At 40.7% G+C, this 26487-nt stretch overlaps 1 protein-coding gene across 2 annotated transcripts in view; it reads right to left on the bottom strand.

Annotated features, from left to right (window-relative positions):
* The window catches only part of MNAT1 (MNAT1, CDK activating kinase assembly factor), a 122079-nt gene that overhangs the window by 58726 nt on the left and 36866 nt on the right, over window positions 1-26487 (bottom strand). For both annotated transcript variants that reach the window (XM_027905884.1, XM_027905885.1), the window contains exons 3-6: window positions 25914-25987; window positions 17412-17515; window positions 13136-13276; window positions 7700-7825 (exon numbers count right to left, since the gene is read on the bottom strand). In XM_027905884.1, coding sequence (XP_027761685.1) covers window positions 7700-7825; window positions 13136-13276; window positions 17412-17515; window positions 25914-25987 — 445 coding nt within the window. The remainder of the gene's footprint in view (window positions 1-7699; window positions 7826-13135; window positions 13277-17411; window positions 17516-25913; window positions 25988-26487) is intronic.

The raw sequence follows: 26487 nt of genomic DNA on the forward strand, positions 1-26487 counted from the left end.
GCTGTGCAAACTTATGGGCCTGATTTGTATTTATACTAATATGTGTATATAAACATGTGCTGCTTTAGCCACGTAAAGGAGCCTTAAAGCAAATGAACAAATATTTATTTTAACAGAGCAGTATAAGAGAGACCAACCATAAAACAGAATGAGGTCAAGAAGTTCTGATTATGTCTGTCCACCAAACAGCTTAATTTCTGCTATGGCATCTTTCCTAAGGCATTCCAAACAGAAATCCTGCAGAGAGATATGGGGAGACACAGAACTGCATTTTCAAAATCCAGTTTCCTCTTTTCCAAGGCCATCACTGTGTAAATGAGGTGAGGGGAATAACAAATACTATCATTTACTTTTGTCCTTTTTTTTTCTCCAGAAATACTTCTTCCCTACATTAGGAAAAAAAATTCATTAAGTCAACACAACGTGCTGAATGTTTATGTACTTTGATATAACAGTAATTATTTAGTAAGGCCAGAACCCAATTAATGTTTTCGATTTCAGTCCGTGGGCTGGAGTGCAAAGGAAGCGTTCTGATGACAGATCACTTAAATAAAGTTTATCTGGCATGCACTTCAAAACCAGAGTTCAAAAACTTAACACACAGTCCTGCATGTATGTGCTTGACTCTTAACAAAACATCTTTATTTAAACAGAGGGCTAAGGACTTAGTATGACAAACGGATTTACTATTGCTAATCATTCTCCAACGTGCCACTCGGAAGTTGCAATCGCAATGTACCTATAAACCTATGAGATTTAAGTGAGCAGTATGTGGATCACAGGGCTGTGGATCACTTTTTAAATCCAGCGTGTTAGTCCTAACGTGAATTGTATCATCCAGCATTTCTGGTGTCCCTCAGTTCATATATTTGGATTCTGTACACATGGTATTATCTAAGACTGTGGAGATCCAGCAGCCACAGTTTCTTTTTCCTTTTTTCTTTTCAGAAATAGCATCCTTCTCAGGAGATCAATGCAGTGCTCATTGTTAAAAACAAGGCATTGTCAGTGATGACAAAAATCCAAAGCTAAAGCAATACACAGTATATACTCTCACTAAGAATCAGGAAATGGTGCTTAGCAACTGCAGAATCCCACTTGTCACAGGGCAAGAACGCACAACCCCCAAGAATCTCCACTCCAGGGAAGTTGCCTGGCAGGAATGCTCATTCCCTGAGCACCTTCATTCAGAGACCTGCTGGAACTGCCCTCTGCCTGGGACATCTGGCTTTCCTCTGCAACAGAACTCAGTTTCACGGCATGGACACCCAACTCAGTTTCATGGCATGGACACCCAGCCCAGCGTGTCTGAGCACTGAGCTGGGACACAGCCACCACACAACCACGACTGCGAGGGCAACGCAGCAGCCTCGTGGTGCAGACCCACATAATGCTCAGTGCCACTGGAAATTTTACCTTCACATGCATGCTCTCTAAACAAATACATCTATTCCAAAAGGATCTATTCACCCAAATGCGCTAGCTCCCCTTGAATGTAAGTGCTGTGATTTTGCCGTGATTCTAAACCACCGAGAGCTGAGAAAAAGGAAAATATTCCACCCAGCTGTAAAAGAGAAATGTGCGTAGCACGAGCCAAACGAAGATTAAAAAAAACAAAACACCAGTTAAACTCAAAATGGCACAGATCTCAAAGAAATCAATTCCATCTGAAGAGTTTCGGCCTGAAGATAGACCAGTTGAGCTAACAGTGAAGGAGGGCTTGATTGACTGATTTATTTTTTTCACGTCAGGCAAAAATTAAAAGCACTTTAAAAAAAAAAAAAAAGAAAGGAAACAAACCACCATAACCCACACACCAAAACACACTACATGAAAACCAACAAACCAACCAAACCAGAGCAGCAAGAGTTAGCAAAGCAAGGCTGAAACAGTCCCTAGACACACAGACAGGGTGGCAAAGCCCCCGTGGGAGCTGCAGAAAAGTTGTAGCCTAAACCACAGTGTGACATGCACCTCACTTACCTCAGAGTACCTGGCATATGTCTAAGCAACTCTGAAGGAGCACAACTGATTAAAAAGATATTTTGACAGACTTTTTTTTGCGTTTGGAACAGGATTTTGGATAATTGCTCCACAAGCTATAAAAGAAACAGACTGAAAAACAGGAGCAGCCGCTCAGGAATTGTTTGCACAGGAAGCAATATTGCAGGAAAAGGCAATAATAAAGAACAGTTAATTTGACCTGAACTGATGAGGTCAATGTTTTAAAAGAAATAGCCCCACATAACGTAAAATAAGAATATTATTTCCCATCAGAATAATACTGCAAGTGTAACGCTGCACGGAATCTATTCCCTGACACTTGTTATGTGCAGCTTAGTGGTAAGGCGCATTCCTGAGGTGTCCTAGACATCCTGTGTCTGACACAAATCCACTCCTCTGAAATATTGGTTCTGTGACCGCTCCCTCCTGCAAGCTCTGACTGCCCTAGACTGCACGCTGCTCTCCCCAGCATTCAGCTGCTAATAACCCGAAATTACAAGAACTGGAATAAATCCGGGCAATATTCAGACCCACAAAGTTATATTTAACGCCGCTGCTGTGATTTGGACAAGGGAAGCAGTAGCTGGAGCAGATATTTCACTCTTAATTTGCTGCCATTCAGGGGTGCTGTTGACAGGAGATGGAGCCTGGCTCAGCGGAAGAGCCACGAGGTTAGGAATTCAGGAGGGCTGGATCCTATTCCTTCTTCCTCCGCTGCTCTGCCGTCTAATCCTGGGCGAGAACATCCCCTCTGGGCATCTGGTTCCCCTCCTTCCCTGACACATCTATTTACACTGCAGATTCAGGGGCACAGACCATCTTGGTAATGACGAAGCATGTACAGCACTCTGCACTATATACTTCTATTAATAAATATTCCCACTGCTGTTAAGTAATAAAGCAAAAATGATGGCAGAAAACGAAAGGTCAATGACGTGTTACATCAATTCTGAGGTATTCGGGGACAAAATGCAAAAAGGCAAACTCTCCCACGTGGTAGCAGGCAAGAGGACATCCATTTTGTTTTCCTGAGTGTTTTGGCAATCCAATTAGAGGTAATTGGGTTTTTAACTACATGAGACTCCTTCAAAAATACCATCACTAGAGGTGAAGTGTCCTGCAAGGCTGGGGGAAGGGAGCACAGAACATCATAGAACTGCAAGCAAAAGGAATAGCCTGAAACATGCTGGGGAGAGCATAAGCCTAAGGCACTCATTTTCTACAAACACAGAACTGGTTGGGCCACAGACTCAAAAGGTTCCATGTTCCCACATCAACCAATTAAAAAGGAGTTAAATCCATCCACACTTCTATGCATTTTTAACCACACCGGTGATGTAAAGCACAGCTCTGCAAGCACCAAAAAGGTTCCTACAGTCCTGTAAGTGCCAGAGACATAAAAAGAAAACCAAACTCCTGCAACAAAATTAATTCCTGTTGCACTTGCAAACTGCCATTTTGTGTGTAATATGTATGAGCACCTCTTTTACACCTCAAAATGAGCTTCACATTAAAGCTACCTCCCAACCAGAAATGGTCATTCCATTCACCAAGAAACAGAGGAACGATTCTCTTGCCAGACTTTAGATTTGTTTTGCACCCCCTGATAAGCCCTAGAAACACTGGAAACATCATTCATTCCTGACAACCTTTGCTCTTTCTGACAGCTACTAAAACCTGAAGTACCAGAACTGACAGGAAATAGCATTTTTAGCACTACTGCAACAACTGATTGCTAATTTTGTAGCTTTACACAGACTTGAGATTAAATAAGACTGTTTTAAATATTCAGATATGCTTAAAGTGTATTTCTTAATATGATGACCATGAAAAGGAGAAAGCTCCGAAGCACTTCATTCCCTCACTCACAGGGGTGAATCAAACTGATCAATTTGAAAGGTAAACTTGGTGCATAGAAGAGATATAATTCACTGAAAAAGTTAAACAGTAGACTACAGAGACAAACCCTGCTTCCACTTGAAAGGAGAAAAAAAAAAGGAAGGAATTTAACAAAAGGAATAGTGAAGGAGACCCTGTCCCCATGAGCTAACTGTCTGCCTCGTGCTATAGGGGATGCTCTTGCTTAGCTTACAAGTGAAAGACATTCCCTCCTCCCCCTGCAAGCAGAGGAACTCACAGCACTAATATGACACCTTAAACGAGCCAACTTCCTTGAGCATTGCCCAGGAGACTAGAATGGACATGCCTCCTAATTCAGACAATGAGAAACATGTTCAATTAGCAGTCAAGCAGAAGAGCATCTCTGACCAAGGCCTTCCCAGGAAAAACACTCATGTTCAAGACGGAAAAAAAAAAAACCAAACCAGCGCATTGCCACAACTGGCGCATTTTTACAGCCTTTGTGTAAACACCAGCTCCCCATCAGACACCATCTCAGCTAGCCCTATCTGGATTCCCTTCTTTTGAAACAAAATTAAAGAAAACACCCACCAGAAAAGGTCAGTGGCCAAACTATAAGGAAGAACTAAAAGCACAGGGAAAGAATGTATGTAGTGATTCATTCAATGTGCGCTGCTGAAACTCTGACAGTGAGCACAAGACTTTTCCCAGAAATATACTGAATGAGCAGAACTGTTGAGCCAAACAGAGCATTAAGCTTGACCAGGGGAGGTTTAGGTTGGATATTAGGAAGAAATTTTTTACAGAGAGAGTAATCAGACATTGGAATGGGCTGCCCAGGGAAGTCGTGGAGTCACCATCCAGGGGAGGTTTTTAAGACGAGACTGGATGTGGCATCAGTGCCATGGTCTGGTAACCACAGCAGTGTTGGATCAAAGGTTGGACTTGATGATCTCAGAGGTCTTTTCCAAGCCAGTTGATTTTATGATTCTATGACTAATTAGAACTATATTTCTTAAGAAGTTACCAGTACTCCCCTAGAGCTACCCCTACCAATACAGGCGGTGCAAATCCCATGGCTTAGAAAACAGCAAAGCGAAAACAACTATAAAGAGCACAACAAAAGCTCCACCTACTCCATGTGTACACCTACACAAAACTAATAGACTGAGCATCTCAGGTTCTTAGAAACACACTCAGTCTGAAAAATATACTTATCAATAAGGTGAGTACCCAGGTGAGGATTCACCTTACACAGTCACTGGAAGACACCATCACGGATCATCAACCCCACCAAATCACGTGCAGTGTTGCTTGTTACAAAACTAACTCTGCTCTGCACCCAGCAATTTGCATTTGACTACAATAACTTTACAAGACACACCCCAATCCTAACCTGAAAACATCAAGAATCAGAGATTTCGTTGCGTTCCAGACTCAGTTTCAACAGTGAGGCCAATTAAGCAGTGGAACATTGTGAACTTTAGGTCTTACTCATTCCTTCAGTTCCTATTTGGATGCCATTTGTTTAACAAAGGTTACTGGTTCTCGCTGCATTTACAGCTGTGCTGCTCAGATTTGGCACGTCCTGCGTCAAGGAGGTACTTACTGTAAGTTGAGTCATACCTCAACCTTCCCCCAAACCAGAGGCAGATCGCAGTAGAAAGCAGATCTTTCTGCCTTTGAATGGACTTTGGTCCATTTTGTGTTCTGATTTTTGCACTCAAAATGCAGCCAGCAGAACCCTCCAGTCCACGGCTCTTCCCAACACTTGCATTCAGAAGGACAAGTCCTTTCCTATTTATTGCTGGGTTTTTCACACACCCAAGGTCCCCCCCAACACATGCTGTGACAAAGGGTCGAACTGCTTTACTTGCTTAGCTAAACATCCGAATCCTCTTCACAAAGCCTGTTATTTACCCTTCGATTTATAATTTTGTATCTTGCCATATTAAAACACATTCATTCAAATGAGGCCAGCATGTCAAAGCAGCCCTGTAAACTGCCAGTTTGCACATCATCCACAGCAATTCAACATCTGCTTCCAAGCACTGAGCTGTGTCCTAGCAGAACACCCACAGAACATTCCCAACTACTTTAAAAATTACAGTTAAGCCACTTTATAGATTTATTGTCCAGAATCTCAATATTGTTATTTTTGTGTAATATAATCTCTTTATACTTCTAAAAATTAGTGCCATGTAATAACTAAATCAAGCACCCTGTACAGAAAACATGCACACATTCACCTTACTCAACAAAACCTCTAATTTTATCAGTGTAGAACTTTTATTTGATGCAATCCACTTTCCATGAATAGTAGTCACCAATTTCAAATACTCCTATCCTTAACTTTATTGTTAAAAACATTAATAGAAATAAATACAGTTAAATTGTTCGTTTCTAATTTAGGACTAAGCTCAACCAGGGTGAGGCACTTTTTTGTTTTCTGGGATTGAACAAATTAATCACCTATTCCCACTTTCTGAACACTGGTATAGTAATTAGTTAACTGATGTATCCCCTATTATTCCAAACATTAAGATTTAGATGTTGTGCTGCCAGAGATCTCTTCATCCAAGTCATTCATTGTTCCCAGATAAAGTGTACTTAGGGCTGCAGATCTCAAAATGTCCACTATCATATATTGCATTTAATATTCATTTATAAATGCAGTAGAAAATACTTCTACTGTCCTCATCATGTAACATAAAGTTATCTTCCTTTTCCCAGGAGAAAGGCCGGAGCAAGAAAAAGTACTGGCACTCAACTGGACTATATTTAAACAGAACAACAAACATTTTCTATCTACTGGTTTTCCTGCACACACAGAAAATATCTCACAAACCTTAACAACCTCCCCCAGATTTCTAGATTTTAAAAGAAATAGGAAGAAGATCAATTTATACCGCAGGAAAACAAGAAAACAATCCACACAGCTTTGCAAAAGCTGGCACTGCTTTTGAAAAAATAAGCTGCAATGCACTGTGAACACTTCGGCAGATAATGAACACAGCACAAATATTCCTGGCAAAAATAAATTGATTGCTGATAGGAAACTAATTTGATGCAAAGGTTTTTTGCCTTGCTGCCTCGGGTATTGAGAAGGGTGGAGAGTGTTGGCTGTTTTCAAGACATCATTTGCCACCATCAGTTCTGAAATACAAAGTCTAAAACATGCAGGGATTTAAAACAACACCAAACAGAAAACCAGTAAGGTGCAGAACAGATCAGTAACTCAGGCTCCCACCTCCAGCTTTACATTTACACACACAGGCTGATGTGTATGTGCACCAAGTCATGGTGCAGAACAGGAATGCTGACAAGAGCTCCAGCTGCCACCGCGGCAGTGACACATTTGCAAGAGTACTTGTTACTTCCTAGAGCCAAATAACAACGAAAATAATGTCCTTAACCTTGACATAATTATCTAGGTTGGCAGTTCCATACTCATAGATTGCTCCAGTGCTTAAGTAAATCTGAAGAAAGTGCAGTCTATTCTTGAACTTCCAAAATTTCAATTTCCAGAATTGGTACACAAACAAGAAAAATAATTCAAAGACACCACGACTTTGCAGGGAGAGGGGTATAGCTTGTTTTTTGACAATTATGCAATGAAAATGTTTCATATACTTGTGATGAACCTTAAGAGTGGGTCATCTCAGTATTGCAACTAGATGAAATTCTTCAGTTAATTCCTAATTACTTATTTAATTGGAAGAGAACAACGTATTTAACATAATATGCAACTCAGGTTTAAATAACCTCTGAATTTCTTATGAGGAAACACTTGGTCTTTTGAAAGGCATGAAAAGAAGAAACAAGCAGGTCTTACCATTTTGATGCCAGTGGAAAATGTGACTGGTTTGACAGGTTTGGGTTTTTCCAGTTGCATTTCTAGCTGAGTAGATCTGTCCTTATGCTGAGCTAAAAGCAGCGAAGCAGGAAGATCAGAGCTCTCCTGTAAACATATGAGGAACAAATTTGAATGCTAAACCAAAACAAATATTAATTAACACTGCATATCCTTCAAAACTGCAAGCTGTGTCTGCAAGGCCATCACTAGGAGAGCAGCATAATGCCAAGTATCCTCTAAGAAACAGGTCACAGAAAAAGATCATTTTCAGTAATATGAAAAAGCTGCAGCAACCCCATAAATCAAAGTAACCTGCAAACAACCATTTTTATAGAATCCACATTAAAGACAATATAACAGGCTCCTTATTCCAACTGGCCAATGCAACTATATTTATTAAAATTAAAAAAAAAAAAAATTAGAACTTAATCAGAGAAGGAATAATACCAAGTAGTATAACTTGGATCAGATGTTTATCTAAGACACATTCTTTCTACCAATGAACTCAGAGCAGTTTGAAATTGTTTCCCATTAGATTTCACCTGAGGCCGTTTGGAAATGATCCTTGCTCTGCTCTGCACAATGGCACTATTGTAAGTGCAACCAACAGCATATTTATTTTCTCCTTCAGCAACTTATTTTTAGGGAAGCCAGCCAATTTTTAGAAATATATAAAGTAGTAAAATGAATAGTTTAAGCAAATGAACTACTTAAACTCTCAGGACAAAATGATTATTAACATACATATATGTAACTGCATTCTTGAGTGGGTCAGGAAATCATTGGTTAAGTAATTTTCTAAGAGGCTAATGCAACTATCCACACACACGCAGAAATCCTTGAGAATTTCTGGCTAGAACTGACATAAAGTTGAGAGCAGGGAAGAAGTTCAGATGGATTCCTCCTGAACTGCTCTAGTGCAGTATTTTATTCCTAAGGCTCTCAAACATCACATACGCTTCTGTTGCAAAAACCAAGTAAACACTGAACTATGAAACCATGCTTGTTACTCACAAAACCAAATGAACTTCATTAACTGAACTGTGATTTTTTTTTACTTAGTTTAAGGCAAGAAGTTGCTGGCATTTTTAATGCCATGACATGCTTTGCTGTTTTCATGGTATCCTAGAAAAATCTTCTGAAGTGATCCCAAAGAACTGTCACATTGTACACTGACTTTTCACATCACTTACCAGTCCTTTTTGCTCTCTATTTTTTGTTACACTCCCTTTATCTAACAAGTAGATTGCAAGTTAAAAGCAGAAAAACCTCACATGGCAAGATCTCCTCCAGAATCACAAATACAACTAACACACATGATCCTACTCACATTTCTGTGATTAACTGGGAGGGGGGAAGGAAGATGCTAAAAATCTAAGTTGTAGTAAGAGACAGTAAGAGACATCTAATTTCTACACAACTTGAAGAAAACTTGGACCACAAATGCAACAGTTTACAGTCTGCTTCCTCCAAGAGTTGTACATCTCTAAACACCCTGCAGCAGCAGCATGTGCTGCCAGCTGCCAGAGGTTAAGGACGCTGAATTCTTTTAATCATCACATCTGATATGTTGGGGGAGAAGGGAAGAGTGGGAAGAGGTCTCTGGTTCATTTTGTCCTCTCATATTCCTTAAACATTCGCTGCATTTCTAACAGAATAACTCAAGGAAGCCCATTTTGCACCAACTTCTCGAGAGTTCGCACAATGCCCGGTAACCAGATTACACAACTGTGGGAAACCCAAACCGTGCCAGCGAGGCACCACATCCTGATTGTTCGTCCTCCTGAATACGCACAGAGCCCTTCTGTTAACTATTAACACACGTGAAGGTTCCAACGCTGTAAGCGTTTACCCACAGCAGCAATTTTCGGTATGGGAAAACAAACTGTGCCACGGTGCGAACAAAGCTGGCTGTGCGCAACGATTGCTGAAAGATCGGTCCCAAAACCCACCAGGTTCTGGTGAAAGAGTGTGGATATGATGTCTTCAAGGCACCTTGCTCTTTGCTTGGCTCCAAGCTATGTCCCTGCCTCGCTGCCGTGTGCTGCCATCTCATTTGCTCGTGCCTGGGAAGAGTTGCCTTGAAGAAGAGAGGGCAAGTCCCACAGTACACAAGGTATCTAAGAGTAGATCGAGAATCCTCTGTATGCATGTCACGTGCAAGAGTTTGTACAGCAAATAAAGTGCCTTAAATCTTCCAATAACATATAAAATGCATTCGAGACTACAAGGTTAAATTATAATGTGGTGTTGTGCTTTTAAAGTGAGAGGTTTTATTGTAAAGGACGTCACTTAAAATGAAGATACTACAGAATCTAATTTAGTACTGGAGTGCAAAACAAGTACAGGACCAAACTGCTCTTCTACTGGCCTGCAAAACTCGAGTCTTCACAATACCTGGGTCACCTCGCCACCAAGTGACACCAGCTTTCCCCTCCCTGTCCCCAGCCAAGGATGGGTTCATGGAGCCTTGGCCCCAGGTCCAGCCCTTTCTGCAAGAGTTGCTGCACTCCCCAGGCTGGCCACAAACCAGAGCCTGCTGCACAACATTTTAAATAACAAACGTTTCTGTGTCTTTTTCCCTGCCTCTGGACTACTTAAAATACAGGCTCTTTGAAAATGGCACAGTATTTATTCTCAAGCAGTTTTGCAAACAACTGAGACCTTTACTCCACGCAAAACCACCACAAATAACACATATAATGACTTGGACCACCAAGATGATTAGAGGGAAGGAGCACCTCTCCTATGAGGAAAGGCTGAGAGAACTGGGATAGTTCAGCCTAGAAAAGAGAAGGTTTTGTGGTGACCTAATTGCAGCCTTCCAGTACCTGAAGGGAGCCTACAAGAGAGATGAGGAGCGACTTTTTGCAAGGGCCTGGAGTGACAGGACAGGGGAAATGGCTTTAAACTGAAAGAGAGTAGGTTTAGATTAGGTATTGGAAGAAATTCTTTACTGTGAGGGTGGTGAGGCCTTGGCACAGGTTGCCCACAGAAGCTGTGGCTGCCCCATTCCTGGAAGTGTTCAAGGCCAGGTTGGATGGAGCTCTGAGCAACCTGGGATAGTGGAACGAGATGGGCTTTAAGGACCCTTCCAACACAAGCATTTCTATGATTCTATGAGATTCACAGTTTCTTAGGGTTTCAGCATCAAAGAAGGAAGAAGAAAGACCCAGTATCTCAACCTGTACCACACACAAGAAAATTTATCTTAAATTTTCTCTTGCTGTCCAGTGGCAAGGACAATACTGGAGAAAAAATTTACCAAAGACCCAGGAGGTCTGGGCTGTAGGTTGCCCATGCCAGGTGATCTATCCAAAGGAGAAGATTCAAAACCAACAGGTGAAATGTCAACTTCCCAACTTCCTCTGCACTCACAATCCTGTCGAGTCAGTGGGTTTGCCACTGGTATCTCTGTAGCCAGAAATTAATCCTTGTCGGTTTAGCACAGAACCAGTGACCACAGATACAGGATTATTTTTTTTTATACGTGATTCTTTACACTACTAATGCTTTCACTTGGCTTTTGCTGCATTTCTTAATTAAGGTTTACTTATGATCAGCTTCATTTTCAGATTTGCAGCGCAGCATTAGAGGGACTTCAGAGACCATAGGAAATGTTTATTTGTTTAACAACTGCTTGTTTTCCAGAGACTTTATAAGTCATTATACAAACACTTCAGTGCTGGTTTTATAAAGCTTTAGTATTACAAAACAAGTTTTGGCTCAAATTTAAGTTGACAGTCCTCCTTCAGAAACAGACACACAACTTAAAACTGCTCAGTTTCCTTTCTCAGCCTTTAAAAATCACCTTTATGTTGTTTTTAGAATATTAATATATGTTTTAATAGCAATACATATGCAATCACAGTTAAAACTACCTATTTTGGTCATGTTTTAAGGATTATTTATAACCATTCTTTCTGAAAGCCATCTGGTGAAGGTTTCCAGTAAAACCTACTACTGTGTTAAAAAAAATAATAATAAAACAACCAAACACACATCACCACTGGTCTCTAGTCAGTTAAGACTGTGTTTTAGAACAGCATTTAAGTAAGTCAGAAACCAGTTCAGAATCCGTATTCTGAGAAATTAGATTCAAATTCATAGTGGAAGTTTTATTAATTGATCCACTGTTTCTAACTGTGTGGACTGTAAGACCATTTACCTTTAAAGTGAAAATAGATTGCTGGATGCAAACTTACAGACTTGGGGAATTTTCAGAGAACCTTTCTGCTCATCTCTGCTTTTGTCTACAAAAAACGAAACACCAGCTCCTTTCAGGAAAACCAATGACAGGTTGCCAGAACCCCTAGCTTGAAACAAGGCAGCTCTTCAAGAGGTCCTGAAACTTCTAAATTACACTTCAATTCTCTCTCCTCGCATCAGTACCTTCTGCACTGGCTCAGAGAGGAACTCTGCTTTTTCAGGAAAAGTAGAAAAGAATCTGCATCTCCAATAAAAACTGAGAACACAAAGCAGGAGTGAACACTTTATAAGTGTGAGATGCACTGAAATAAGAGAAATTCTGATTTAAACATACCAAGCAGCTTTAAACCACACTGACATAGCTGAATGGATGCATGTATGGATACACACTTCTTTTTTCTGCTTTCCTCCAAGGAAATGTGTTACTGTGTTGTTACACCTCATGGGTGTTGGAGGACGTGAATGTGTGTGTGTCCATGTCTGTACACACACTTGCACTGACAATACTGGGATGTGAATCTTGCTTAAATAACACATTTATTGAGCCTCTCTACGGCCACACTTCAATGCATTTTAGATGCAGAATCAGTAGTAAGTTCAATCAAGATTAACACCATTTCCAGGAGTAGCCTGAGTTTTTCTCCAGTTGCCTGTACACCCCTCTAATGAACTCAAGTTTTGTTCACTTCAAAAGGAGCAACTCACACAGGAGAGGATGGAGTAAGAGAACATGACACACTCAAGGCAAGAAATCTTTTCCTTTAAGTAGTTTTTAAATACAAAGGGACCGCTAATCATTTAGGTGCTCTGACCCATAAAAGGTTGAGCAGCGCTCAAATAACTCCTGAGGTTACTGTCCCTTGCTCTCCACCATCTCCACTGCAGGGATGGCTGAGCTCATGAAGCAGCTCCTGATGAACATTTTGCTTCAACACACCAGAGTATCAACAAGTCTTCAGAACTGCTTAAGAAGCCAACAGTTGGAGGGTCCAAGTGAGCCTACGAATCCCAGATGCACTGTTCATCCAGCCCTTAGCTTAACAAAACCAGAGTTGTTTGCAACACTGAAATGAAAAACAACTAACACAAAACATGCAAGACAGGGAAACAGGGGCAGACGGTTAACTGGGGGGAATTAACATGTGATAGAGATGAATGTCAAAGTACTCCTACTGAGCTCTCAAAGCCTCTGGTTTTGTTACTCACCAGATCATCCAGGAGTGCCTGTTTATTCTTCCTTTTCATCATCTGTTGTAGCTGCTCCTCCTTCTGTATGAACAGTCTCCTTTGTTCGCTTTCCTGTCGTTCTACCTCCAGAGCCTCCTCCAGCTCCTCCTGCTCCCGTGTCTGAAAGGGAAATCAGAAATGGGCTCACAGCAACTCCAGAGCTCCCCTGCCTACCAAAGGACCCAGGGCAGGCCACGCAAGAGAAAAACAGCCAAATTCTACCTTTTAGAGTAAAATTTTAGGGAGAATTTTAAGGTGATTGTGGCTGATTATTCAACCTCCTCTTACTGTCCAGTGTGGAGTTCAATTTTTAAGTTGCTGCTCTCTGCAGTCTGGGTCCAACTCTTTAAAAGTTAGGGAATGACAGTGGGGTTTTCTTATATATTCACCCTAAAAGGAACCCTTCTTTATTCCCACACATCTTATAACCCAAGTGATGTAAGTAGGGTGACCAGTATATAAACCCATAATACTGTTCCTGATCGCCCCCCTCATCAGCTGCACTATCTGTGCAAAGCACCCTTTGTGCTTATCTGTGTAGAAGAAAAACAAGAAATTACAAATATGTGAATATTAATAGAGAAGCTTGTAAGTTAAAAGATTTAACCATGAACTGTAAAAAAATGTCACAGTTTCAGAAAATTAGGAATTTTTTCTATAACCTGGATTGCAGCCACGTGACATGAGACGAAATGAAACATTACTAGTGAAAAATGACTAGTTTTGTTATAGATTTATTTCTTAACAAGTCTTTTTTTAACCTTTTAAACTATTAAGTAATCTGTATTTGAAAATCACAGTGAAATTAAAAAGCAGAAGAGGGCTCAGTGACAGGAGAAAATGAAAAGGATTAAAAACAATTTTATAGAGAAGAGGGAATGAAAAGAACATCGGTTTTGTTGCAAGAAGATAAAAACATACAGGAAACACTTTCCAAAACTTCCCCACCAAAAAGACTAAAGCGAAGGGAGATGCAGTAAAAACACAGAGATAATTAAAATTTTATACAACTTAAATGGACAATTTATTGATGGAAGCAGTTTCAGGAAAAGATCATTGCAGCCAAGAGCTCAGTAAAGTTTGTTCCAATCATAAAGTTCTCTCATAAAGCACAGCAACCTGATATTGGCCACAGTATGCTGAAAAACATCCCTGTACCAGGCAGATCAAGCCAATGGGTCCCAGTAAGTCCCAGCATGTCCTGGATGCAAGAGCTGACAGATCTTGTCACCCGCCACCAAGCCAAGAGGAGCTGCTTCCATTCCACAGTGAGCAGTGGCACTGGTAAAACACTGGCCACCAACCAGTGACCACTGCACCTGGGTTCTCTCTGCACTGAATGAAAGGAAAAAAACAAAGCAAAAAAAATCCCCAACTGAGGTTGCTTCTGAGAATTAAGGGATTTAGTTTGTTCAGTCAACAGAACTGGAGAGCTCAGGGTCTTTTAAGACATTCCAAGGCTCTTCCACATTTATGTCTAAAGGCTGCCCGGAATTTGCACTGAAACAGATGAAAACTTGTAGGGAAGTGGTGACAGACCCAGACTGAAGAACCAGCCCAGAAAAATTACAGTCAGAAATAAGTAAAGTGATATACAAATCTAAACCAGACCACACTACAGAAAAATGGAAGAATCATCACACGTCAGATCAAATTCTTTCTGAAAGGAAGACCAAGCAGAACAGTAAACCAGAAGAGAGACGAGTTCAACAGGCAGCAGGGGTTGTGTCCAGCCTAAAGATAATCTAAATACAGTCCCAATATCTAAAGAAAAAGATGACAGTGAAGCCTGGAGTAACCTTAAGAAGACAAGAAGAAGAAGTAAATAAAAAGTGTAATAATGTTTCATCACATTCAGGAAACGATATTTAAGAAAACGTGCACATTCACATCACAGACAAAACTATTTCAAGACTGCACAAAACAGCAAGTGGACTTAAATATCTAGTGACAAAGTAGGAAGTTACAGGTTACCCTGTGACTGGAGAACTGCAGGTATTTAAGGAAGAAGGCATGTTTGGGAAAGCTGTCATTCATTCCAAGTGCAAGGCTTTTTAAAAATAACTAGTGCACTTAAATATCTATATATAAAAATCAACTTAGAATGGCAAGGACCTAGATAGTTCTTCAGGTTTTTTTTTTCCTAACCTGCCTACTTAAAGTTTCTCTCTTCATGGTCCTGCATCAAACTTGCACATCTAATAGATGGATTAGTACAAAAATAGCAAAGTCATTGGAACTGGCTATAAAGATGACAAATATGGCTTGTACTGACAGGAGAACAAGCAGTTATTCAAATCTTGAGATGACTTATTATTATGTAGTAACTTAATATTTTGATTTGCAAGAATGACACTCTAACAAGGACAAAAGTAGGAGAAATGAGATCAAAATAATCTGAAAGGCCACAGATTTAGGGACATTAATTTGCGAGGTAGAAACCAAAGAGGATGCACTGCTTGACAGCTACTGAGTGTGAACCTTCCACATAACAGTGCTACAAGAGAAGAACAGTTTTAGAATCATGTCAATGCATTTTCCAGCAGGGGTGGAAAACAAGAGTTTCTGTACAAGAGGCATTAAGATCTCGGTTGCAATACTGTATTCAACTCTGGTCCCTTCTGCTTCCCAAACACAGATTCAAACTGGAACAGGCAAAGCATAACAAAACCATCGTAAGCGACAGAAAATATCTATAATCCTCAGAAGCAAGCTATTACAATGGACAGAAAACTTGACATCAGTCCAAGAATGAAGGGACAACGACTGGTCAGGAGAGGTTTAGGAAAAAAGTATTTGGACACCTTTTACCATGTATGGAGCTGAAGATATTCCAAAACCTGCCAAGAAGAGCTAGAGAAGGAAAGCAACCCTTCAACTTTTAGGAGAGGGTTAAATTTATGGGCAATATGTGCAGGTTTTGTAACAGTCACTGTGTCAAGTCTATTATTGTGTTTCAACTGTTGAAAAGGAAACTCTGAATGTTTCAAACACTGAAAAAGAAATAAAAGGGCAATGTCTCCAGATCTCCAGTGAGTCTGGACTCACACAGGCTCTCCCAGCTGCCACCAGACAGCCTCCAGCACAGCAGGACTGCACGGTACAGAACACAGGAGGTCCTGGGGGGCTTGGTGGGCACAGGGTGTCACAGCTGCTGCTTGACAGGGTCACACAGCCCCTGCACGGGCTGCCTGAGAGTCACCCCCACGAAGGGAAGGTGGGTTGCAGGCAAAGCACACCGTTAACACAGCGACCCTCAAGGCTGCAGCTACACTGTAAAATAAGATGTGAAGCCAAAGCTTTGGCAGGTCTCTTCAAGCTCTGAAGCGTAGGATATTGCACAGTGTCAGAGACGGGATAACAGATCAGAGATGGACCCCTAGGGAAATTTCCCTGCCTTTAAAAGGAAGAGGTTCAAACAAACATTTTTCAGATTCCAATCTCCTCCTGTGAAATCCTAGAGCTAAAGAAATCACTCAGAGTTTTGCCACACACTTCAGGGGAGTGAGGATTTTACCCCTACTGATTTGAAAGCAAGTCCTCAGTGCAACTGTAATGCAAACACAAAACCTTGTTATGTCACACTCTGGGCAGACATTTTGCTTCAAGAACCGATAACAGTGTGTATTTTTATACTGAAAAAATATTTAACAGATTAAACTTTCCTTACAGGAATAAATGCTTGCAAGTTTATTTTAAAGAACCAAATGATATCTGAGCCCCATTTTAATGAATGAATCTTCAAAGAACCCTGTGTTCTGCATACAGATCATATATACAGTATTCCTGACGTTACTGTTATCAGCTCTTGAACAAGAGTTCTAATGTTTGTTTCAACATCTTTCATTCTGAATTTTGCATAAACCAGACCTGTGCTTTCCCTCAATTTTACAACTCCCTCCTGGGAGCTTCATAATGTCTGCGTCTGGATTCCTTTTTTCCTTCGGATGAGAAAGGAACGATTGTCCTGGTACAGGAATGAACTTCATCTCTCCTGGATATTGTCCAACGACACTGCCAGCACACATGCAGTGGTGATGTATTAGACACAGGCTTTACTGCCTGTCCCTCCTTTCAAGCTCTTCCCAAAGTAAAGCATAACTACATTTCAGCTATCAATCTAAATACTGAAATAGAAAGAGAAATCTGCATAGTGCTTTGAGCTTTGTTTTTAAGACACCGCAGAAAGTACTTCACAAATCCTTTAATTCTTCAACTAATGAGTAAAAATTGTAGAGGAGAAAAGTTAACTAACCAGTTTTAACTTATTCTTCTGAATGACTTCTTTGTTATCCTTTTGGTACAGCTCCATTTTCTTTTTGGTGTTCTCCAAGTCCACATTGTTGGTCAAGTTAAACACTACATAAATATTATAAAGACAGAAAGCAAAAGTATTAGGTCAGTATGCATGACTATGGCAAAGAAATAATACTCTTATGTTCTCTATCCCTTCTAGCACCAGATATAAGCATTGCCGTAACAGGATTTATTTGAACATGCTCAGTAAAGATGGACACAATCTGCTAAGTCACTGCAAACTTCAACAGAAGCCAGCAGAGTTCCTTTAGGTTTACACATTTGTAGGAGAATAAAATTTGAGTCTTGCATCCTATTTTGTGATACTGATAATGATACACACGAATAATCATCAAATTATTCATAAAACATTGACCTCTTCAAGTAGCAGTTACAGCTAAAAACACAGTGATTCCTGGGAAATTAAACCAGGCCAAACACATACATATTAAGACAAAGTTAGAAATTAAGTCATTCTATTTCATAAAATTATCTAATGCACAAAGACTATAGAGATTGTTTGAATTTTCAGGTACACACAAAAAATTCACATTGTTTGATAATTTAAAAGGCACCAATGTACAATTACCTTTATTAGGAGGAATCTACAGATGCTTCCAGATTAATAGATTAACTGACATTCTTTTGACGTCTCCCAATGGTGACAGAGTATATCTCATGTCATCATGAGCAAGCTCCACAGTTTAGCACAACATTCCCAATTATCTACACATGGCACAGGAGATATCCCAAGAAATTGAACAGTATCTATAATCAACAGCTTGAAAGATGTAGATGGTTTGGATGATTAGTAATTTGATACAATTCCTGAGCCTTTCACCTCTAGGTCACTGGTTCAGTTGAGGGTCAAGTGAATTCCAACCGAGAGCTGCTATCGCTGGGAAGTTGCTTGGTGATCACCACCCAGAGTGGATGCTGGGCTCATGCCCATGGCCTTAAAGCCACTGAACACTCACAACACACACCACTCAAAGCCTCCAAGAGCTTTGTCAAGAGCAGCAAAGAAATTTGCACTGCTGTTGATGAATCCTTCACACGCAAACAACCGCGCAGTGACTGCGCTCAGTCAGACCCCGAGGAAGGGAAGGAGCTTCTTGTGAAAACACCAGCACAGGACTGGGAAGATTTTAGTCCAGTTCTCTCTTCCTGGGCTTTTAGGCAACCAGGGTCAAATGATCCCTGGCACTTGCTCCACTGCCAAGTCATTTGTATCAGTAAGGTCGCTAGAGAGGAACAGAAGGAAGCAGCATGAAGTCTGTTGTTACTCATCAGGACAGCACACATCTCGGTTTGGGAAAGATTATACCCCTTCTTTCATCCTCTCCACAGGTAACACGGTAGAAATGTGCATTAGGAGGGTTCCAGGCAAACCAAACCATGAACAGCCTCGACTGGCAAACCAGCTGAGAGCAGCAAAGGAAACACCAAGAATTCAAAGCCAGGGAATAAATGGAGACTGGGAAAAAGCAGGAAAGGTCTGAAATGCTCCAGCTGTAGGATACAGCTCAGTTCTACACACACAGCTGTACAGCCAAAAGGGGTACTCCTGCTCCTAAGGTGCCTCTTCCCGGGCACAGGCTTCACCTTTTCCCCTGCTCTGACTCCAGGACACCCCTGGATGCTTTGCAGTGTCAACAAAGGGGTCAGGCAAGTGCCAGAGATGGTACCACGGGAGTAATAAAAGTGTGCAGAAGTACTGGAGCACCACATCATTTTACAGTTATCAAAAGTATTCAGTTTGCTCTAACAGCAACAAAAAGGGCTCAGCAAGATACAGCTGAAGGAATTCCCAACCTTGAGCAAGAAAAAAACCCTAAAATGCTGTACTTATTCTCCCCTCTTTTCCAAATAATAAACAGTATCAAGAGGACTGACATTTTAGTTCAACCTGGCTCCTGAATCAGCCAAACTATCCAACCCCACCCAGCATCCTCACTTCAGAAGGAAGATCTGAGACAGAGGCCGAGTTTGTGGTTTTATAATTTAGAAATCAACACCTGAGTTCAATTTTTGAACTTTGCTACTGTTCCAGATCGCTGGGCCTCTATACTGGAGGTCTCCCACTGGCAAGAACTAGGAAAAGGGAATAAAGTTTCCTTTCTCCTATATATCACCTGCTGTATCTCCATACTACAGCTAAATGCAGCATTTATCCCCGTGGTCTTGATCTCAAGTGGAACCTCTGGGCACTGCCATGACCCAAACAAGGCATTCAAAGTCCAGCTCCTTGGCTTTTGGAAGCAAGTTACCCATTCCAAATGTCTGAGGGTTTTTTTTTTTTTAATCTCCAAAAGACGTAACATTTTCCTATTTCATATCATGACAAACATACACTTTCTGGTTGTAGCAACCTCTCCTTAGTAAAACACATCACTTCAGTCTAAATTTTTAGTATTTTAACGGAGATCTGGCCTCCCAATTTCCCGCCTACAGTTCCCAACCGGCAAGCACTTTTAATTTTTGAGTATTAGGGCAGAGAAGAATTGTCATGTGAAAATGCTGGCACACAATCAGCCCAGGGCTCAGCAGTGACAGCAGCTGCACGGGAATGTCAGCACTTCCTACAACTTAAATCCACACACCAGCTCTCTAAATTCTTCAATGACGACACAAGAAAGAAATAGCATATGAGACATGCTGTGCTAGCAGGATGCCCAGATGCCACCTTCAGGTGCAAGAGGAGGAGCAAGATGAGATGCCAAATTGCCTTTAGGCTCCTGAACATCTTGAGTATTTCTCTAAAAATAAATCCAGCAATAAGCTGATGATCCCTGTTTTGCAACTACCACTGCTTGAAACACTGGGGGGTCGTTTTTTCACCCCTTTCTCAGTTATCTTTGATGGGTTCCACCAGTCACAATTTGGTCTGTAAAACAAAAAGCTTAAGACTTAAAACTCATACAGGGGAGAGCTACCAAGTTTTAAACATGTGCACATGCCTGCCTTTATTGGGAACTACTTACAAAAGTGGGTGCATTTTCCTGTATTTATTGAGCATTTTGGTACCTGATAGGAAGTAACATTTCCATGTAAGGAATCTATTTCTTCATCAGTGTTTGAGAAATCTTCAGCAGCCACCTGCACAGCCACCTTAAAAGCCCATTGCTCTGCTCACAGCAAGGTGAAAGACTATTTATTTCCCCTTCTGTTTTTCTGCTGTGGTTGGAACCAAACCACAGGTACAACCCTCCCAACAGTCAGATCTGATTCTGCTCTGTCACTCAAGGATATCATAGGACACCAGCAATCACAAAGACTGAAACTTCCAGCATCCTCAAAGGCCAGAGAGGATTTGTCCCAGTGAACACTGATGTACAGTCACTGATGAAGAACGTTATCTCGGTCCTAAGCATCTGCTCCTCAACATCAGCTTGCCCACATTTCAAGAGTGAAAATACTGAAGAGGTATATTTGGTTGAAACAGTTGTAAAAAAGAGTGTAAAAAACCAGTTGTTGAAACAGTGTAAAAAAAGTGTAACAAAAAAAAAAGAGTGGAAAGTGTAGCAGTGCAACCAGGACGTCTCTACATCAATATCAGTGTCAACAGCTGCCCTTTAATACATGGAAAAAGCATCTTCCCTCCTACAATAAGCTCTCAGCAGCATAGCAAACTCTGCCCTTTGACACTGCATGGTTAGCAGAGGCCACCAAAACATCTTTCAACATATTTTCTAATAAATCTTTCATGAGCTTCAAACGTCTTTTCATCAATATTCATAGAAAACAAGCTCTTGCCATTGTATCCTTGCAATTACAGCTGAAGAGTCTATTTTGCAAGGGGCACTAGGCCACAAAAAAACAATTAAGAGATTATTTCTTTCTTTGTCCTGTCCGTTCTTCCCTCCACAAGTTCCTTGGCATTTGAGAACCAACAAGTATCAAACCAAAGAACACAGTTGCTAATACTCAACATCTTACCTTTCACACATAGCTAGGACTAAACAGCACTTTTTTATTTGGTCTGCTTTGAGTTTTGCCAGAAATTTATTTTAAATATAATTCTTCGCTTTTTCAAAAGCCCAGCAACAACAACAACAACAGAAAAAACCCAACTATAAAACCAGAAGAACCAGAAAAGGGTTAAAATCCCTAACTCATATGCCACACCTACCCTGAAAAAATATTGGTGTAGATCTGAATATGAGTGGCAAAGCAGATGGCTGGTTTGAAAAGGTTTCAAAGAGAAGACAGACTTATTTTTGTCCATGCTGAAATATAGCATAAGCCGATATAAGAGGCCTGAAACCCTTCAGGGAAAAGAAACAGAAGCTGTTTTGTATGCAACAATTATTTATCTACTTATCCATCTCACATTGGTTGGTTTATAAAATGACTTGCCTTGAGACATCTGTTGAAGTGTAACAGGAAGACTATTGTGTTTTTTCTGAAACATTTCATTCTATTTAGGTAAAACTCCCAACTTCTGAAATTCAGCCTCTACAGGGAGACTTTCACTGCTTTTCAAAACAACAACATTCATTATGCAATTCCACAATAAATGGAAAAATATTTTCCCAGCCATAAAAAAAGAAAATGAGAAAAATTTTAATTATACGGCACAATAATTTGTCCAGAGACATAGCAGTATGAATGAATATCACTCCACTGCAGGACTCTAAGTCCATCAAAATCTCCATTTTAGTCTCAGATTAAAAATCATTAGCATTAGTTTGATATAAACAACATTCCTCCCATCCCACCACAAAAAACTCCTTAATGATCATCTTCATAAAACCCCAGCCAGAGGTTGGGAATGGTAGAGGAGCAACTGCCTTGGGCAGAGCACCATGAAGGGAGACACAACAACACCCTCAGTCTGCCCAGGGAGTCCCAGGCTACTGTGGCACCTTCTCTTGGTGCCTTTGATGCCTTAGTCCCTGCACTTTTAAGAGGGGTAGGAGAGGGGTGAGCTGGAGAAAAGACGGTAACAGGTCCCTTCCAAACCAACATTTCTGTGATTATAACAATATAATTATCAGAAACAAAAGAAAACCCACAGATAAGCCAGAAAAGTCTAGTTAGGTATTAATAATTATCTCTGTTTATCCTCAGTTGTCTTTTACTAGGTCAATAATTTTCCAGAAAATTACCTTAGCTTAGTCATAAATGACTGAATTCACTCAGCCCCATCAGACTAAGAGAGACCATTTTGTCTGGAACAATGTGAAATCTTTGTTCAGACGAGATGACTGAAATGGTTCTTTGATAAAACTGCCCAGTTTCCAGTTGGGAAATTGCCTCTGTCAGGACCAGCAACACCATCCTCGAGAACACACACACACACACAGAGAAGGAAAAAACAAACCACAAAACAATAAACAACACAACCCACAAGTGATCACAGATACCAAAACCCTTCCTATCCAAGGATCACTCGTGAGATAACTGACTGCTCTGAGCGAGACAAGTCCCGAGGCAGCCGGTATTGCACGAAGTCCTGGAGGAGTAAGGAGATACAGGAATCTGAAGGGCACAGATACAGCAGCCTCCTTCCAAGCTGAACATACTGAATGTTTTTAAAAAGCAACAATTACTGTCAACAATTGTGTTGTGGTAATGCCTGCGGGCCTCACTCAGGTACCAGGAGAAGAGTGCCAGGCACATGCTGGGAGGTGAGTCTTGCTCGGGAGAGCTTGCACACAGGGTTTTAAAAAAACTGGGCACAGAGATACTCTGGGGAAGAAGAAAACCTTATAGAAATAACAAGCAAAATCTGCATTATATCCAGAAACTGCAACTTGTAGCAACACTCTAAGGTTTAACCTTGTGGCTCTCATCATAATGGGCACAGACCTGACCCATTCAGATAGATGCTGTCCACACCTTTCCCAAAGGCAGGTTTTAACCCTTTCACTTTATTTTTATTCCTAGTGTTAATGACAACAAACTGTGTTTACAGTGTTCTCAAATTGTCCAACTGATTTTTCTCCTGGCAAAAAGTTGCTTTAAAATGTGGTTTTTATTTAAAGCCTTGTAATAACACATTTTAGCCCAAAGCATTATTTAGTGGCTACATTCTAAACCACTTCAAAAATGTGTTTTTTATAACACAAATCTTAAAAGGTGACTACCCTAATGTTTGTTTGACCTTCCCACACACACGCTTCTGCTGTACCACCCAACTCTTCTATTTAAATAGGAAAAGTCTGTAAGTATAACACGGCTGATATCAAGGGAGAAAATGTGTTTCCAGTGAGGTCAAGTATCACATCAATGGAATAAGACAGTGCAATTGTTGAAAATACTTGGAAAAACTATCTGAATTGTGCCAGGGTCACATGAAGCATACCCTGCCTCTGCTAAGCAAATACTTTCTTTGAACCCCCACAATAACTCAAGAAACAAAACTTCCCAGCAAAGAGAAAACAAGGTAAAGCTGCACTTCGACCCTCCCACAGAAAAACTGAAAGTTTGGGGCAGGGAGAGAGAGGGGAAATCCAGTTCTCTGCCTCCCTACATTCCCAACCTGGCAGCTTGAACAACCCCCACCAGCTACTCTCAACCTGCTGTATGAGGTAAAACTGCCCTGCACAACCATATCTTTTCCTTCCCCTCTTGCAGCCCAGTTTTTCATGTGCACAAACTAGCAGGGATTTCACACACACACACAAATTAACACATTATTCAGTCATGCCATTCTCAACAGGCATTGGAAGGAGTCACAGTGCCACACCAGACAACTTCCAGGTGGAGAAATCTGCCCAGCAGAACAGCAGGGAAGGGCTTGGGGAGAGCAATATGTGTGCAATGGGTTTTGTCACCAGAGAGAGAGAACAGGGCTTGAACTCTTGACTAAAGTAGCGTTGTTGAGTCAAACCTGTCCTCTGGGATATGTCTGGAGTCAGTAGATCACAAATGAACCCTGTGACAGTGAAAACTAAGAGCCTTCTGACTTCACCCCTTTTTTCCTCTCATTGCCCTGGTTGCTGCATGAAGGAACTAAGAGGCAATCAGACTTCCTATTCCTTTTAGTATTTTAGGTGTCCCTCTCAGGCAAACAACTCCAATTCCTAATGACTCTATCAAGCTTCTTCATTATGCATTTATAGGGCCAATAAAATTATTGCAAGCTCACTCTTTTTCACAAGGTTACCAAGACCATTCGCGGATTTCTGCTGCTTCTAAACCAAGTTCCCAGTGCAGACTTTGGAACCATTTGAAATGAAACCATCTAATCCCAAGAGCTGAAGGATCAAAATGTCCTGCACAAATTCATGAGGTTCAGGCAATTTCAGGCAAGACTTCGAATCCCTTGCTGCAGATGCTGAAAACTGCAACAGCAGTAAGTGGGGAAACTCCATTTAATGCTACATAAATAAGAAGTTGTTTTCCCTTCCACGAGCACACAGATTCTTCCAGGATCCTCTGCAACCATACTTTCTGCTCAGTCCCTCCTTCCCCCATACCATCCAAAAAAATACACAAACAGAACTACACCCACATCATCTCCTCCAGATATCTGGACCCGTGTGAGTGCGACTGGTGTTTCCCAGCCACACGATTTGGCTCTCCAGCCTCAGCCTTCTGATGCCAACAAAAACACGATCCATTACTCACAGCAGTAAGTGTATTGGATACATTTCTACAAAACACCACAGTGCAAAGAGGAGCAAGGGCTCCTTTGAGAAACCGAAGGGGAGTGGCATCTCCATGTTTTCCTTCAAATCACATTGACTGCCCCTCCTGCATGCTCTAAGTCACCTCTTCTTCCTCCAGGTCAAAAAAAAAAAGTCTCAGAAGCTCATAAAAACCAAGAAACAAACCATTTAGGAGTCACTCCTTTGAACACATCCTTGTTTTTCTAAGCAAAATCCATCAGTCCACCATAAATCACAAGTCACCCTAACTAAGAAGAAAATAAACTCTGTTGATAACATTGTCCCTTCCCCAAAGGGCAAAGTTCTGCTTCAGCTAATCCAAAGAGAAAGAAGTCAACGTCTGTTCCTAAACCTTCTCCTTCTGCACAGCAACATAAAATGCTACCACAGTGGTATGTAAGGTCATCAGCTTCAAAGCAGCCTCAACTACTGTACTTGCAGAAGCAGAAATGATGAAAGACACCATATGGCTTCTGTCATGGTAGATAAAGCTAATGGAAGCATATAATGAAAATTTCAATTTCGCCTCTCTTTGTTTAATCTTTGCCAGTGTAGCACTGACAGCACCCTGCAAGCCTTTCTTTTCCAGTTATAAAGCACTGCTTCCTCTTTGGATTGTGGTCTTCCTCGGGCAGATAAAAAGTTTTACTTAACGAGGTCCTACAGTTCAGCAAATATGATTAAAAGTGTGTAGAAAAAAGTAATTAGATAAAAATGTGATACTACGATAAATCCTGTTACAGAAACTCAACTTAGACATTCTCATAGGCAGCTGAGTCAGAAGATAAAAGCCTATGGTCTCTTGAGCACAGCACATCAAAAATGCAAGCATTAAGACTTACCAATTTCTTCTATTTCTTCCAGGAAATCATTATATTCGTCTAAAGTGGGAAAATCTTCCTCTCTTTTATTGTATCTTTGAGAGAAGAGAAACAAGTATTTATAAAACACACAGAGATGCAATTTCCATTCCACAAGGCTCTTGCTGCAAGCTGATCAAGTATTGATCTAGTTTCATCAACTATGTGCTTTGTGGTTCCCAAACTGACCAACGTACAGAGTCTTTCATGGGAGACAGAAGTGCTTGTTCCAAAGGAAAGGAGCCAGCCTGGAATAAATCAGTGCTATCTTTGCCTACTGTTTGCCGACTCCTTTTCCAGGGTTACAGGTAAACATGAGCACAGAGGCCAAGGCAGAGTCATTCCCAGTCAACCTCTTAACAAAGGCAGAGACAACAGTAACACCCACAGGAAAAGAAAAAAAAAAAAAAAAAAAAAAAAAAAAAAAAAAAAAAAAAAAAAAAAAAAAAAAAAAAAAAAAAAAAAAAAAAAAAAAAAAAAAAAAAAAAAAAAAAAAAAAAAAAAAAAAAAAAAAAAAAAAAAAAAAAAAAAAAAAAAAAAAAAAAAAAAAAAAAAA

The sequence above is a fragment of the Empidonax traillii genome, unplaced genomic scaffold (assembly GCF_003031625.1).
Source record: "Empidonax traillii isolate 1590-97213 ecotype Southwest subspecies unplaced genomic scaffold, ASM303162v1 scaffold1217:size511469, whole genome shotgun sequence".
In the NCBI taxonomy this organism is placed as follows: domain Eukaryota; kingdom Metazoa; phylum Chordata; class Aves; order Passeriformes; family Tyrannidae; genus Empidonax; species Empidonax traillii.